Genomic DNA, 13,230 nt, shown 5'->3' on the forward strand with positions numbered 1-13,230 from the left:
GAGAAGGAAAGCGATTTGCTGCCGCTGTTTCCGGGTTAGTTATCGAGCGTCATTGCTGGCGGGAGGTGGGCTCGTTTTATGTTACATCTGAGTGTGCAGGAAGCGGGACAGTCGTCCTCGCAGTCTGGAAAGTGGCTCCACCCGGGCAAAGGGCAGCCGCCGATGTGTTCCAACAAGCACTTCCATCGGATTACTACAGAGGAGGGCTATAAATAAATCCCATTTCTGCCTTAATCAGGATTTTTATAGCTATATTAAAACTAGTTGAAATACTTCCCCCTTGAACCAGATATTAAATAGGAAAATTCACTCTACTAATGTGGCATTGAGAGAAAAGGCTAAAATCATTTGACCATATTGATTAATAAACAGAGGTGATCATTATTGCTAGACTTGTGATGTTAATATCTAGGATCACTGTCACAAATACTAATGTTAATATTTCTTTTAACAGATTATGTAGATGAGTGGAGGTAAATGTGTCATGGTGTAAAGTAAAATATTTTCTTTTTCCTAATGCTCAAATCACAAGGATTTTGGCAGGCAATAAATGCAATCAACAATGACTAAACCGCAAATTTACTGACACAATTTTATTTCGTTCACCATATTATTTCTGTTACAATAGGATTGGTCCGACCTCATCCCTATATACAATTTAAGATTACAACAGGAACTCTTACTGAATGTTTCAAATAAAGTTTAATCTTCCATAAAATAAACATTTCTAGATATTTATAAGCATTATGCACAAGTATAGTAATTCATCATTCCAGTCATTCTAGCACCAGGCTCAATCATCAACTTCTAATTTTTTTTTATATTTTTATCATCACACATTCAAACTAAAGTGGATGTTCATCACAATTACAATACAAACTGATATAGTATTGCTTCAGTTCAGTTTTAGTGTTTCTATACAACCACAACAAAAGTAATTTAAAAACACATTTATGGTCTGTTCAACCCAGTTAAATTAAAATTATTAAAATCTACTTCAGTCTCATCCAGGAAATTATGTTCATATATTTTTTTTTTTCGAAAGGTTCCCCAACTGAGAAAATTGATAGATTGTATCAGAGTGTCTTTGATTTAATCCTCCATCCTGACAAATGAAAAGGAAAAACATACTTTGTAGGTCAGCAATAAATGAGCCCTGTAAGGAAAAAAATCTATTTAAAACACATTAAACATAATGTGCAGAAGATTTTTCAGACTGGTGTCTTTTAAGATAATTCCTGGATGCTTATGCTGAAACAGAAATAAAACATCTAATATTTACAACTGCTGCACTCGTGTTTTTACAGTTTGTCACATGTAAGAGCTGAGACTTAGAAAGGATTCCAAGTTTTTATCTTTTGTTTAAAAGACTTTTTCCTGCTATTCAGTCTGACAGCAGTAACAAGTCCATAAAATACATTTGCTGTTAATTTTACTCAGTTGTCTCACTAAGTTTGCCCAAAAGACCAATTTCATTCCTTCGCAATACCAGACAGTGGAAAACAAAGAAAAGGGTGTTTACTCTGAGAAGGCGTTGTGGCTTTCATGCTTCAGTGAATAATGAGTTATAATCTGGAGAATGAAGAGAAACCTAGGAAATAGCAATAACTACTAATTTGCACTGATGTTTGCATATCAGTATTGAAATATTTCACAATTACAACCCTGATATAAGTGACTTTGACATATAAACCCTAATGCATGAGTGTAAATTAAGTTTCTTTTATGGAATTAAATTTTGCTTTGTGGGAGATGCACTGTCATCCTGAAACTTATCTTCATTGATTGAATGAAAAAAAACTGTCAAAGTTTTCTTTACTTGTTTCCAGTTGCAAACAAATAAGGAGAACCTTAAGAGCTACTTCCTTCAGCTTTTAGACACAACCCTTCTCTAACACACCTGAATCAAATGAAAGGTTTGTTACCAGTCCTCTGCTGAGGAATGACATGCAGGCAGGGAAGTTAGTCATTTGACTCAGGTGTGTTGGTGAAGGCATGTATCTAAAAGTTACAGAATAGTAGACTGGACATGGGCACCCCTGGTTTACACACTTACACAAGTTTAACACATCCTAGAGAGCAGTGTTTCTTAATGCAGGTCCTCAGGACCCATTGCCTAATTCAGATTAGTCAGCTTTCTAATCAAGTTCTTTGCAAGCTTGTTAACATGCATTCATTTAATACAGATGGGTTAAATTAAGGTTACCTCTAAAAGATGCAAGGCAGTGTATTTAAAGTAATCTGTCTTGGTCTTCACCTGTAATCAACCCATAATTTGAAATTATTTTTCATTCGAATATCCGTTTCATCCAATCATACACAGCTCATGACTGATTCTGTCTTTGATAAAGATTTTTGTTGTTGTTTTTGTGTAAATCCTTCTTGCTTTAGGCTATTTGTTAGAGTGGAGTCACATACAATGAGCTCATTCTTTTGTTTTTTACTTCAGTTTAAATTTCCTATTTATTTTAACGCACATTGTTTCCCTCTTTTTGAATTGGAAGCTTTCTGTGGTCCATCTGCATGTTGCCCTTCTGATACCTTCTTATTTAATTTTTACTTGCTGGCAGTGGGGAAAAAAACAGCTTTTTTCTTCTTTTTTTTTAACCACAATCTGAGATAAATTGCATTTGGAAATTACTAAACTTCCTTTCCATTGTTTCCATTAGCAGCTCTCTTGATGGGACCATGTTTTTTTAAATCATGTGCATCAGGACAAATAAGATCTCCAAGAACACTGGAAAAAATGGATTACTTTCAGCATGTTTTATAAAAACAGGATGTTGTGGTTTTGTTTCATATGTTATATTTTTCCTATGATCAGCTAAATGAACATCCCCAGCAGTGTTGATTCGCAATTTTTTTGACAGAGGTCATTTGTTTTAACTGCGCTACACAATTATGTCAGGTCTCCCTTTCTTTCAGTCATATCAAAATTTATAAAGAATCCAGAAACAAAAATAAAAAAACATGCTTTGCAACGATTACTGCTTTGTTTGATGAACACACACAGCCTGCTCATTAGGGTTAAAAGGCTTCCACCTTCAGATGGCACAGCTGGTTGTAATTTCAGATTATAAACTGATTCATGGTGGGAAAATACAGTTTAACTGCTGCTTGTTGATCAAAGTTCATAAGATAAAAGTGCAAAGAATTCCTAAAGCTTTTCTGCTTTTTACTCAGTTTTTAGACCTGATTACTGTTTAACAGTTGATTTTTAATAAATGACTGACCAAACCCAATAAAGCTTCAAGATGCTGCACACCTGTCTCCAGTTGTCTGTGACGCAGCCTATAAAGGCACTCCGAAGTGGCAGTGTTGGTCTATTTGATAGAAAAATACTGGAAAAACAAGTGTTAGGTTAGGGTTAGGTTGTATCTGGAAACTTGTTACTTAACAATCCATCTGTAACCATGGTGAAAGAGAAGACTCATGTTAATGTGGTCATTATTGGCCATGTTGACAGTGGTAAGTCCACCACTACTGGACATCTGGTCTACAAGTGTGGTGGTGTTGACCAGAGAAAACTGGAGAAGTTTGAAAAGGCTGCAGCTCAGGTAAGGAGGAAGTTTGTGTTGAAGGAAACTTGTAGTTGCACTGTAACTAAACTCTTGTTTTATCAGATGGGCAAAAGTTCTTTCAAGTTTGCCTGGGTCCTGGACAAACTAAAGGCTGAGAGGGAGCGAGGGATTACCATTGACATCTCTCTGCTGAAATTCAACACCCAAAAATACTCAATGACGATAATTGATGCTCCAGGCCACCGTGACTTCATCAAAAACATGATTACAGGAACATCACAGGTAAAGTGTATATTACTTTTTTTTTTTTTTTTTTTTTTTTTTTGTGTGTGTGTGTGTAGAAATCTTGTATTTTATAGTGCATGTCCTTTTCAGGCTGATGTTGCTATTTTGGTGGTCTCTGCGGCTAAAGGAGAGTATGAAGCCGGTGTGTCCAGAAGTGGTCAAACAAGAGAGCATGCCTTACTGGCTTACACTCTTGGTGTCAAACAAATCATTGTCTGTGTGAACAAGATGGATCTAACTGAACCACCTTACAGCCAGAAACGCTATGAAGAAGTAGTGCGGGGTGTGAGTGGGTTTCTGAAGAAGATTGGCTATGACCCCACAGCTGTGGCATTTGTCCCAATTTCTGGCTGGACAGGGGAGAACATGATCACTGCCACTCAGAAGGTAAAAATTTTAAAGCTTTAAATGATCCTGTTACAGAGCATGTTTAACTGTAATGTCTGCGCAGATGCCGTGGTACCAAGGCTGGAAGGTGAGACGAAGAGAAAGTATTGCGAGTGGGAAGACTTTACTTGAAGTTCTGGACTCTATTCACCCACCTATCCGCACCATCAACAAGCCTCTGCGATTACCTCTGCAGGATGTGTACAAAATTGGAGGCAAGTTGTGTTCATTAACTGACACTAGATTTGACAAGGACAAATGTTAATGGATGGTTTCTTGAAGGAGTTGGGACGGTACCAGTGGGCAAGATTGAAACTGGGGTCCTCAAACCTGGCATGATCCTGATGTTCTCCCCTGCCAAGCTGACTGCAGAAGTAAAGTCCATTGAGATGCACCACCAGGGGCTGCAGACGGCTCTGCCAGGACACAACGTCGGCTTCAACATCAAAAATGTATCTGTGAAGAACCTGCGGCGTGGGGATGTGGCTGGCAATGCCCAGCAGGATCCTCCCTCAGATGTCTGCAGCTTTGAGGCTCAGGTTTGTGCAACAAAGTGTTTTGTTTTTTGTTTTTTTTTTTGTTAAACTTTCTGATCTTTCAGGTAATCATCCTGAACCACCCAGGAAAGATTAAGACTGGTTATTCACCAGTCTTGGACTGCCATACCACCCATGTCACCTGCCGCTTTGCTGAGCTGAAGGAGAAGCTTGACCGCCGTACAGGCAAGAAACTGGAGGACCACCCACAGATCCTCATGTCTGGAGATGCTGCGACAGTTAAGCTGGTCCCTATTAAGCCCATGTGTGTGGAGAGCTTCTTCACGTACCCACCTTTAGGTAGAGTACAAACTCATTTAAGGGTTTTTCTCGCAATGTATCTTTTTGTAAGAAGTGTTTCTCGTGTCTGCAGGGCGTTTTGCAGCAAGAGACCTCAAGCAGACGGTTGCCGTGGGGGTTATCAAGTCTGTGGAAAAGGACCACGGGTCAAAGGCTCCACACAAAGCCCAAGTGTGTAAATAAGTTTAGTTCACAGTATTCTTGTAATGAAGGTAAAGTTTGTTTGGTAAGATTGAATTTTTGTGTTAAACAAAATCCTTATGTTGTATTTAAAGTGTATAATATTCCTGTGTTAATAGTTTGGAAGTTGTGGAATTTTTGGTTGAACTGAGTTTGTCAATAAAATCTATGTCTCAAACTTTTTTTTTTTTTTTCTTTTTGAAGGAATTTTGGATCAAATGCAGCTGTACAAAGAATGTCGTCTTAATACCCTTGCCTAAAATGTTTTTACTTTGCAGTTTGAAGAGCTTTTTTTTTTTTTTCTGTGCATATGGAAATTCAGGGTTTTACTTTTGATTATTTAGCTGGTAATTTCAGAACTAAATCTGTCAACCAACATTTACAGTAACACTTTAGCCTCCTTTTAAAATGGTGACTTGTGTAAATCTACATATTGCTTTCATCCATTCATGGATATTTAGTGTCAGACTGGTCCTGAGTTCTCTGGCCTTTAAGAGCCAGTGTCTTGCAGGTTGTTTCACTGCTTGCACTCTGAATTAATGGCTTGGATTGTGCAGAACCCAAAAACTAGGTGAACTCTGCTTGATTTGAATCTGGTGTGAAGCAGGAAAATGACTAATTTGTACAGCACTGGCCCTTGGACTGGAGCTGAACTTGGCTACTGGAAGAAAAATGCATAAACTATGGAACTTGCATGAGTTGAAGATTTGAGGAGCTGTTAACTTTTGATTTTTGTGAATTTATCAAAGTTGAACAGAGGAAACTGATGTTTCCTTAATTTCTTTTGCATGGACCTATACGATGCATGGTGGTACATTTAATCAATTTTGCTCCCAATATTTAACATTTCTCAATGAATTTCAGGATTGAAATAAAGTTCAGTTTAAAAGGCACCTTCTCAGTCATCCTGGCAATGGTAATCCTGAGTGCTTTAAGTCATTTAGACCCACTAACCAAAAGGCTTCTTCACTGAAGTTTTGCCTTGTAACAAAGAACAATTTGTTAGTCATGGTGACTGACTCATCTGACCTGCTGGATATGAATGACAAGCTGCTTCAGTCACTAAATTAAGTACAGATAAAAAGATCAAAACGAAGCCCAGGTTTGTAGCTTTATTTTTAGATTATCCATATTTGTGTGGAACCTATAATCAATATTCTCAAATGTCTCTACCTGAATTAAATGCTTATTTTAATCAGATCAATAAAATTTACAATTCTGTCCTAAAATTTGCTTTAATCAAAGTAGCATAAATGACTGCATATGTAAAGGATAAAGTTTCACCCTTCTTGGGTGTACTTGATGTAAAAATCCCTGTTTATCTCCAATAAACTTCTTGGGAATGACTTTAGCCTGTAATGGAGAGCGTTAGAAATTCTAAAGAGGCACCACAGTAATTCCTCTGAACTACAAATAAAAAAACAGCAGGCTCAGGATTTAAGTACAGCACTTTTAATGATACAATGGGTTGATGGGTTTGTTCCTTAACATGGGAAGAACTGCAAGTCAGTGAGGACCAGGCAAAAATACAGAGGCTCTCCAACCTTATACAAAGTCCATCCTTCATTTCTGGTTCACAGGCAAACCTGGAAATGTACTGAATCCAGTAACATGGAATGATATTACATGATTCAAACTAAAACAAATTTTTAAAAAAAGTTTCAAGCTCATGAGGTTTTACAAGACACTGAATTGTGAACACAGGTTGTTGTGAAACTTCTAGCCTGTCAGAGAATCAAGTTATTGCTAAGCTGTCCTCTTGAGTTTCCCATAATTGTGGCTAATAGTGGCTTCGACAACCGGATACCATTTTGTGGAGTCCTGTAAAATATTCATAGTGGCTCTGCAAACCCTGAGGTGAGCGTGTTTGAACGCAGCACTCCACTCATTTCCAGTCATTGTTACACCATGCACAGAAAAAGGTCAAAGGATTGTGGAGATGGCATTGAGTTTGCACACAGAGCACACATACAGTGAACAGTGTAACAAGGAGTAAATTAGTGACCTACAGTGAACCACAGGCTTTGATATTCCACCACACAGTAGCAGCAGGTTTCTATACGGTAAAACAATCATAATACGTGTACACACAAAGCAAGCAGAGAACAAGGAGTACATTTAATGAAAACTTTTCGTCTCGGGAAGATCAGTGAGAGACTCTTGCCTCTTCGGTCAACTATGGCGGTAAACAGGGATGCAAGACACAAATAATGACATGACCTACTTCACATTCTGTTTCATATTTGTCCTTTTTCCAGAAATATAAGATGATAATTACTCGAGGGCCAGTAAAATTAATACAGATAAAATTCAAACTCTACCACCCTGACGCTTTATCTGACAGGCAGAGAGTAATGGTACATGTTTTGTACAATAAAACATGTATATACACTCACACAAATATATATATTTACATACATATATACACAGGAACAGCATAAACATAGACTTTTAGGTAAGTGCTAGGGTTTTGAGAGTGGCTTCATCTCAGCCATGCTATAGGGTTAAGATAATACTGGTAGAGGAAGAATACACACATTCTTTGTACAGCATGGATGTGGCTTCCATGTCTAGATGAGCCGTCTTGGTTTGCTTCTTTGTTGCTTTTTTTTCTTTTTTCTTTAGGACGCTTGTCGTGTGACAAGGGGCGTTACTGTATGATAGGTATTTACACGACCTCCCGATTTAGGGAGAGACATAGTGCAAGTCTGTCTGGCTGTCAGTCACTCAGGATGTGCACAAAAGACATCGGGAACACCCCTTTTCTTTCCGGCTCTCCCTCAATGTGCCCGATCTGGAGGGAAAAAAAGGGAAACAAAGCATTTATGAAAAACTGCATCAAGTGTATTTCCTGTTTGTGGTGGATGAGTTCATTGCGAGAGATCCAACCAGTGGTAGAAATATTTAAAGCGGACTCACCCACCACTCCTGGTCCTCCTCCCCTGTAACTATGATCACCTCTCCTTCAACAAATGTAAGTTCATCATCGTTGTCAGCCTGGCAGTCGTAGATCGTTTTCACTCGACGGGCTTTATTCTTTCCCTGAAAACAGAGGAAAAAAAGATGTCAGATCAGCTTAAATTCTTTTAGCCTAAAAGTTAGAAATGTGTTGTTTTTTTTCTCTCTCTTTATGGTGTGTGCAGTTAGGATCTTCACAGTCAGACTGGTGATGAAATTACAGGTACAGTAAGAAAAGCCAACCTAGGAGCTAACAAGAAGGGAAAAAAATGTTCCTTTAAATCTAAAACAACTTTAATCAAAAAATTGTTTAGTTTAAGTTGAGCAAAAGCCGTACTGTAGACATTCATACTGCTGTGACTCCTGGTCAGTTTTTCAACACTGCAACTTGGGCTGTTCACATGAAACTGCTCTGTGTTTGAGCCTCTTTATTTAGATTGAAAACAATTAACTCCTCTAATGGCTCCATTAGCTTTGCGCACACAGACACACATACTCACACGCACAAAAAAATCCTCCTTAAGGAGCACTCGGATTGCTGTAAATGGCAGGTAGGACACTAGCGGCTAAGAAGAACTACACAAAACCTTAGTTCAATAAAAAAAATAAATAGATAAAAAAAAATCCCTGAAAAGTACAACCTTATTTTCTTATTAAATTCTGGTAAAAAAAAAAACATTCATAACAATTTCACCAACCATGTAAGTGGTACTACCTGAAAATATGAGAAGGTCCCGAAAGGATATTAACATGAATAAATCTTATTAATAAACTCCTATCAGGTATATTTGAGTCGGTGAAGAACTGATCGTGTTAAGTGTTTATTTTGTATTTGCTGCGTCTTATTGACACTGTAGTTAAATAAAACTGTTACTGTGTTAAAAGAAAATCTTTATGAACAAGAACAGGCATGTCCATACTGTGTTGATCTTCCTTGGGAGGGGCACAGGTGTCTCTGCAGTCCCCGTCGGGGTCCCATTTGTGTCCTCGGCAGGTTGTTGAGATGTGGTCGCGATGGTCGGCTGCTGATTAGGCGACGGCGAGTCTTGAGGCTGTGGCTGAGCTTGAGGTGGAGGCGGAGGCTGAGTTTGCGGCCTTGGCGTTGACTCTCCTGGAGGCGGCCTCGGACTGCCAGAATCAGCCGTCCCAGGTTTTGGGGGGATGTCTGCAAGATGAGGCTTGGGAGGGAGGTCCTTCAGGTGGGGTTTCGGGGGCAGGTCTCCAAGCTGAGGTTTAGGAGGGAGATCAGAGAGCTGTGGCTTCGGGGGAAGTTCTCCAGGTTTGGGGGGAAGTTCGGACACCTGTGGTTTTGGCGGCAGGTCACCCAGCTGAGACCTGTCTCCCAGAGGACCCTTCGGCGTGGTTTCAGTCGCTGGTGGGGACTTCTGGAAGACCTCTGGAGGAAGGCTGGGCTTATCCATAGATGGATGGTGTATGGTGTCAATCTTACGCAATGCCACTGCAGAGATAACCAGGAAGAAGCGTGTAAATAACCTCTTCCAACATCTTCAAGCAAAAATATGACAAAAACTGTACCTTTCTGAGGTAGTTTGGGTAGAACCCTTGGACCAAGTGTAGACTTTGTGTTGCTTGAAGTAGTGCTGCAAAAAGAATTTTATATATCAAGTAAAAAAAACAAAAAACACAACTTGTATGCTCTTCTCATTTAGACATTTTATGATGATGGGCACACACATTACAGCCAGAACAGGCTTCTGTAAGCACACAGAGCTCCTGTCTGTCATACCTTTGCTGTTGAGGAATGCCTTCAAACTTGTTGGAAACAGGAGACATCTTATTGACCGGAGGAGGGGTCGAGTCACTTCCTGAAATATTCATTTTAACGGCGACAAAAACATTACTTGACACCGTGTTCAGAAGGGTAATGGAGGAAATAATTTCATATAAATGTGGAAATAAATCAACATGCTGTGATGGTTAAATAAAACAATGAGGGAGGTGTAAATCTGGCTGAGCTCTCCATAAGCTTGTTATATTTGTGCTGGCATTTAATTAGTGGTTTGGTGTTCATGAACTGGTGGTACATTGCTCAAACACAACACAGGACAAATGATAATTAGTGGAAGTAAAATAAATCATTCAGGCTTGTTTTTCTATGTATTTGAATAATAACTAACTGCAAGTGCATTGTGGCAAGCGGATTTGTGGGGGAAAAAAGTAATAATAAAAAAATGAGAAATCTATCTTTCATCGTTTTTACAGCATGGTAGTCGCAGCAGCTTCCTCATGTCTTTATATTTTGCTCCAATCAGCCAGACTTTTTAAAAACTGATTAAAGTGGTCTTCATTGACAGTTCTGGGACATTGGTTGCCTTTTCACCAGTTTTTAAGAGGATATACTAGTTGTTTGTTGAACCTCTAAAACACTGACCTACGAATCACTCGAATACTAAAAAGACAACAAGCTCATGGAATAAACCAGTGATATGTCTACATTTATGAGACAACTTGGAAAAGATCTTTGGAAATTTTGTTAGGAGCAAACTCTTGTAAAGACACTATTTGTTTCCCTTTAGTTGCAGCTGGAGCCTAAAAATAGTGTTTTTGCCCCGTCAAGATTGCAGACGAGCTCTCAGCTGAAAACTCCTTAAAATTTTCAGCTGAGTCCTTAAAAATTTGAGTCAAGGTGGATCTGACCCATCTAGTGTCCACTGAAGCCTTATCAGAAATGGTCTCTATGGCAAGACGGCCGTAGTGAAGCCAAATGATGCAAGAACTGGATGGAAAAACAGTTTAATCAGATTGCTTAACGCTCCCCAGAGCTCAGGGGCCGTATTTATCAAACTTCTTAGAATTACTCCCAAGAACACAGCCAAGAGTAAAAATAATTTCCCGCTCAAAGCTACACTTGAAAATAACTTGTCAAGAGTCTCACTCACATTATTGATGAGCTGCACTGAACTTTAAGTGTTAGAGCACGGTTACGACAATTTCTAAGTGCCTGAATGTAATTGTAGATGACGTCACTTCAAAGTCCACTGTACTGATCACTCAATGGAACCACATATCTAAGAATATAGAAATATCTTCGAGAAATATCTCAGTGAATCATTGAATAGAAAATGAGAATGTATACTTTTTATTATACATTTTATATTTTTCCATAACAGAGGTCAGACCTGCTCTGTCCAAACCACAACATGTGATCAGCTACTTGGTGTCAGATTAGTGTTCAACTTCTTCCAAAACCCTTTTTGAACTTAAGAAGCTTGTTTTGTTTGTTGTAACCAATATTTGTTATCTTTTTAAGTCTTTTTAGTTCTGAATATATTGTAATAAATAATAAAATAAAATAAAATAAAATAAAATAAAATAAAACAAGACCTTCGTCCGCTCCTGGAACATAAGTGTACATCTCTCTATTGCCTCTGCCATCCTCTGCATAGAACTGGTAACCACTGAGGACACCTCTGCAGGTCTCTTAAATATTTGGAGGAGTAGGAGTGATTAGGAGTGATTCTTAGATTTGAAAAAGTAGATAAATAGCTTTTATTGTCAAATTTGAGAGTAGGATTAAATTCCATAAATTCTCAGCACTTAGATTAAATTAGTCCTCTACGATACTCTACGATAAATACGGCCCGAGAACTCAATACAAAAGGAAGAATAAATCTAAAGAAGAGTTTCACAATGTCCTTAAAGAAGTCTGGAAACTATTCCTGAAGACTACTTGAACATTTACAAGAAGGCTTGAGTGAGAGAGTTCAGGCTGTGCTGAAGAATAGAGATGGTCTGACTAAATACTGACCATTAAACTATAAACTGTAAACTGACTTGTAAAAACTCAGATATTGCATTATATTTTCTGTATCTATTAATGCTTTTACATGTTTTAATAAATCAATGTAGTTATTTTCCTTAAATAATTACACACACACACACACACACACACACACACACACACACACATATATATATATATATATATATATATATACATATATATATATATATATATATATATATACATATATATATATATATATATATATATATATATATACATATATATATATATATATATATATATATATATATATATATATATATATATATATATATATATATATATATATATATTAGTGTATACATATAAAAATATAAAAAGAGATGAGGTCTGGCTAGAAATATCTGCACATTATCTAAAGCTGAACTGAATTACTGTGATCTATTACCAATGAAATTAATTTCTTTAGTTGTTACTAGTAATTATAAGTGTTTGTTTTTTCAAGATCGTATGTTAATATTAATTAAGTATTATCATCATTAATATTACATGCAGCCTTACACATGTTTACAATGTTGTTAAAGTCATGTTGAAATCCTCAACTGCAAAAAAGACAAAAAGAGGAACGAAATTTGTATAAAGCTGTCAAATAGCACGGAATGATTTTTTTCCCCCCATTTTCAGACACTGTCTCATCAGATAATGTTTTGACAAAAAAAAAAGACAACCTCAGCCCACATTTAAGCTTTTTTTTGTAGCTTCAAGCCGAATGTCATGGTATTTACTATCAGAGAAAGTTTGCACATGGAGTTGTTACGTGGATAATGAATGAAGTTCTTGAGGAAAAAAAAAAGACAGACGTGGACTTTGAGTTGATAATATTTAGTCATTTTTGGAAAATCCTAATCCGCCTGAGGGAAACCAGCCCTACTGCAGTGGTGTGCTTGCGTCTCACCCCCGGTTAAGCCCCCTTTACTGTGTGGACTGTGAGAGAGCGGGCTGGGTGGGTCAGACAGGGTGCGTTTGTGTCCAGGAGGGGGGGGCGGAGGTCTCTTCTTGGACAGGGTGGAGCTGCCTCCTGGTGTGAGTGTGGAGGGAGGGCCAGGTGGGGGAGGAGCTGGAGGAGCGATACATAAGACACATGAGGTGATGAGGTCCATCCAAAAGAGAGTAAATAAACAAAAATCACTGCTGAAACTCAGAACACGGAGAGAAAAACGGACAATAAGAGACATGGAGGGAGAAAGAGTGGGGGTAGACAGAGTGCAAAAGTGAAAAGAGAAATGACTGAATAAATATGTCCGAAGTGTGAATG

General features: G+C 38.0%; 2 protein-coding genes across 5 annotated transcripts in view; one reads left to right on the forward strand and one right to left on the reverse strand.

The window, feature by feature from the left end:
• Positions 1-3,413: 3,413 nt before the first annotated feature.
• Positions 3,414-5,212, forward strand: eef1a1l3 (eukaryotic translation elongation factor 1 alpha 1, like 3; the record flags this gene model as incomplete). Its single annotated transcript, XM_079260050.1, has 7 exons — positions 3,414-3,557; positions 3,624-3,803; positions 3,897-4,193; positions 4,258-4,408; positions 4,476-4,732; positions 4,795-5,029; positions 5,103-5,212. The coding sequence occupies 7 exons, from the start codon at positions 3,414-3,416 to the stop codon at positions 5,210-5,212; spliced, it is 1,374 nt and encodes a 457-aa protein (XP_079116176.1).
• A 1,478-nt stretch (positions 5,213-6,690) lies between these two features.
• Positions 6,691-13,230, reverse strand: part of asap1b (ArfGAP with SH3 domain, ankyrin repeat and PH domain 1b) — a 70,050-nt gene continuing 63,510 nt past the window's right edge. For 2 of the 4 annotated variants that reach the window (XM_079259556.1, XM_079259559.1), the window contains 6 exons: positions 12,871-13,032; positions 9,915-9,993; positions 9,704-9,768; positions 9,088-9,626; positions 8,129-8,251; positions 6,691-8,003 (listed from right to left, as the gene is read on the reverse strand). In XM_079259556.1, the coding sequence (XP_079115682.1) occupies positions 7,929-8,003; positions 8,129-8,251; positions 9,088-9,626; positions 9,704-9,768; positions 9,915-9,993; positions 12,871-13,032 (1,043 nt within the window). In that variant the 3' untranslated portion in view covers positions 6,691-7,928. The remainder of the gene's footprint in view (positions 8,004-8,128; positions 8,252-9,087; positions 9,627-9,703; positions 9,769-9,914; positions 9,994-12,870; positions 13,033-13,230) is intronic. The other 2 variants (XM_079259558.1, XM_079259557.1) reach the window with 1 other exon arrangement.

This window comes from Telmatherina bonti (assembly GCF_933228915.1).
Source record: "Telmatherina bonti genome assembly, chromosome: 20".
NCBI classification, from domain to species: domain Eukaryota; kingdom Metazoa; phylum Chordata; class Actinopteri; order Atheriniformes; family Telmatherinidae; genus Telmatherina; species Telmatherina bonti.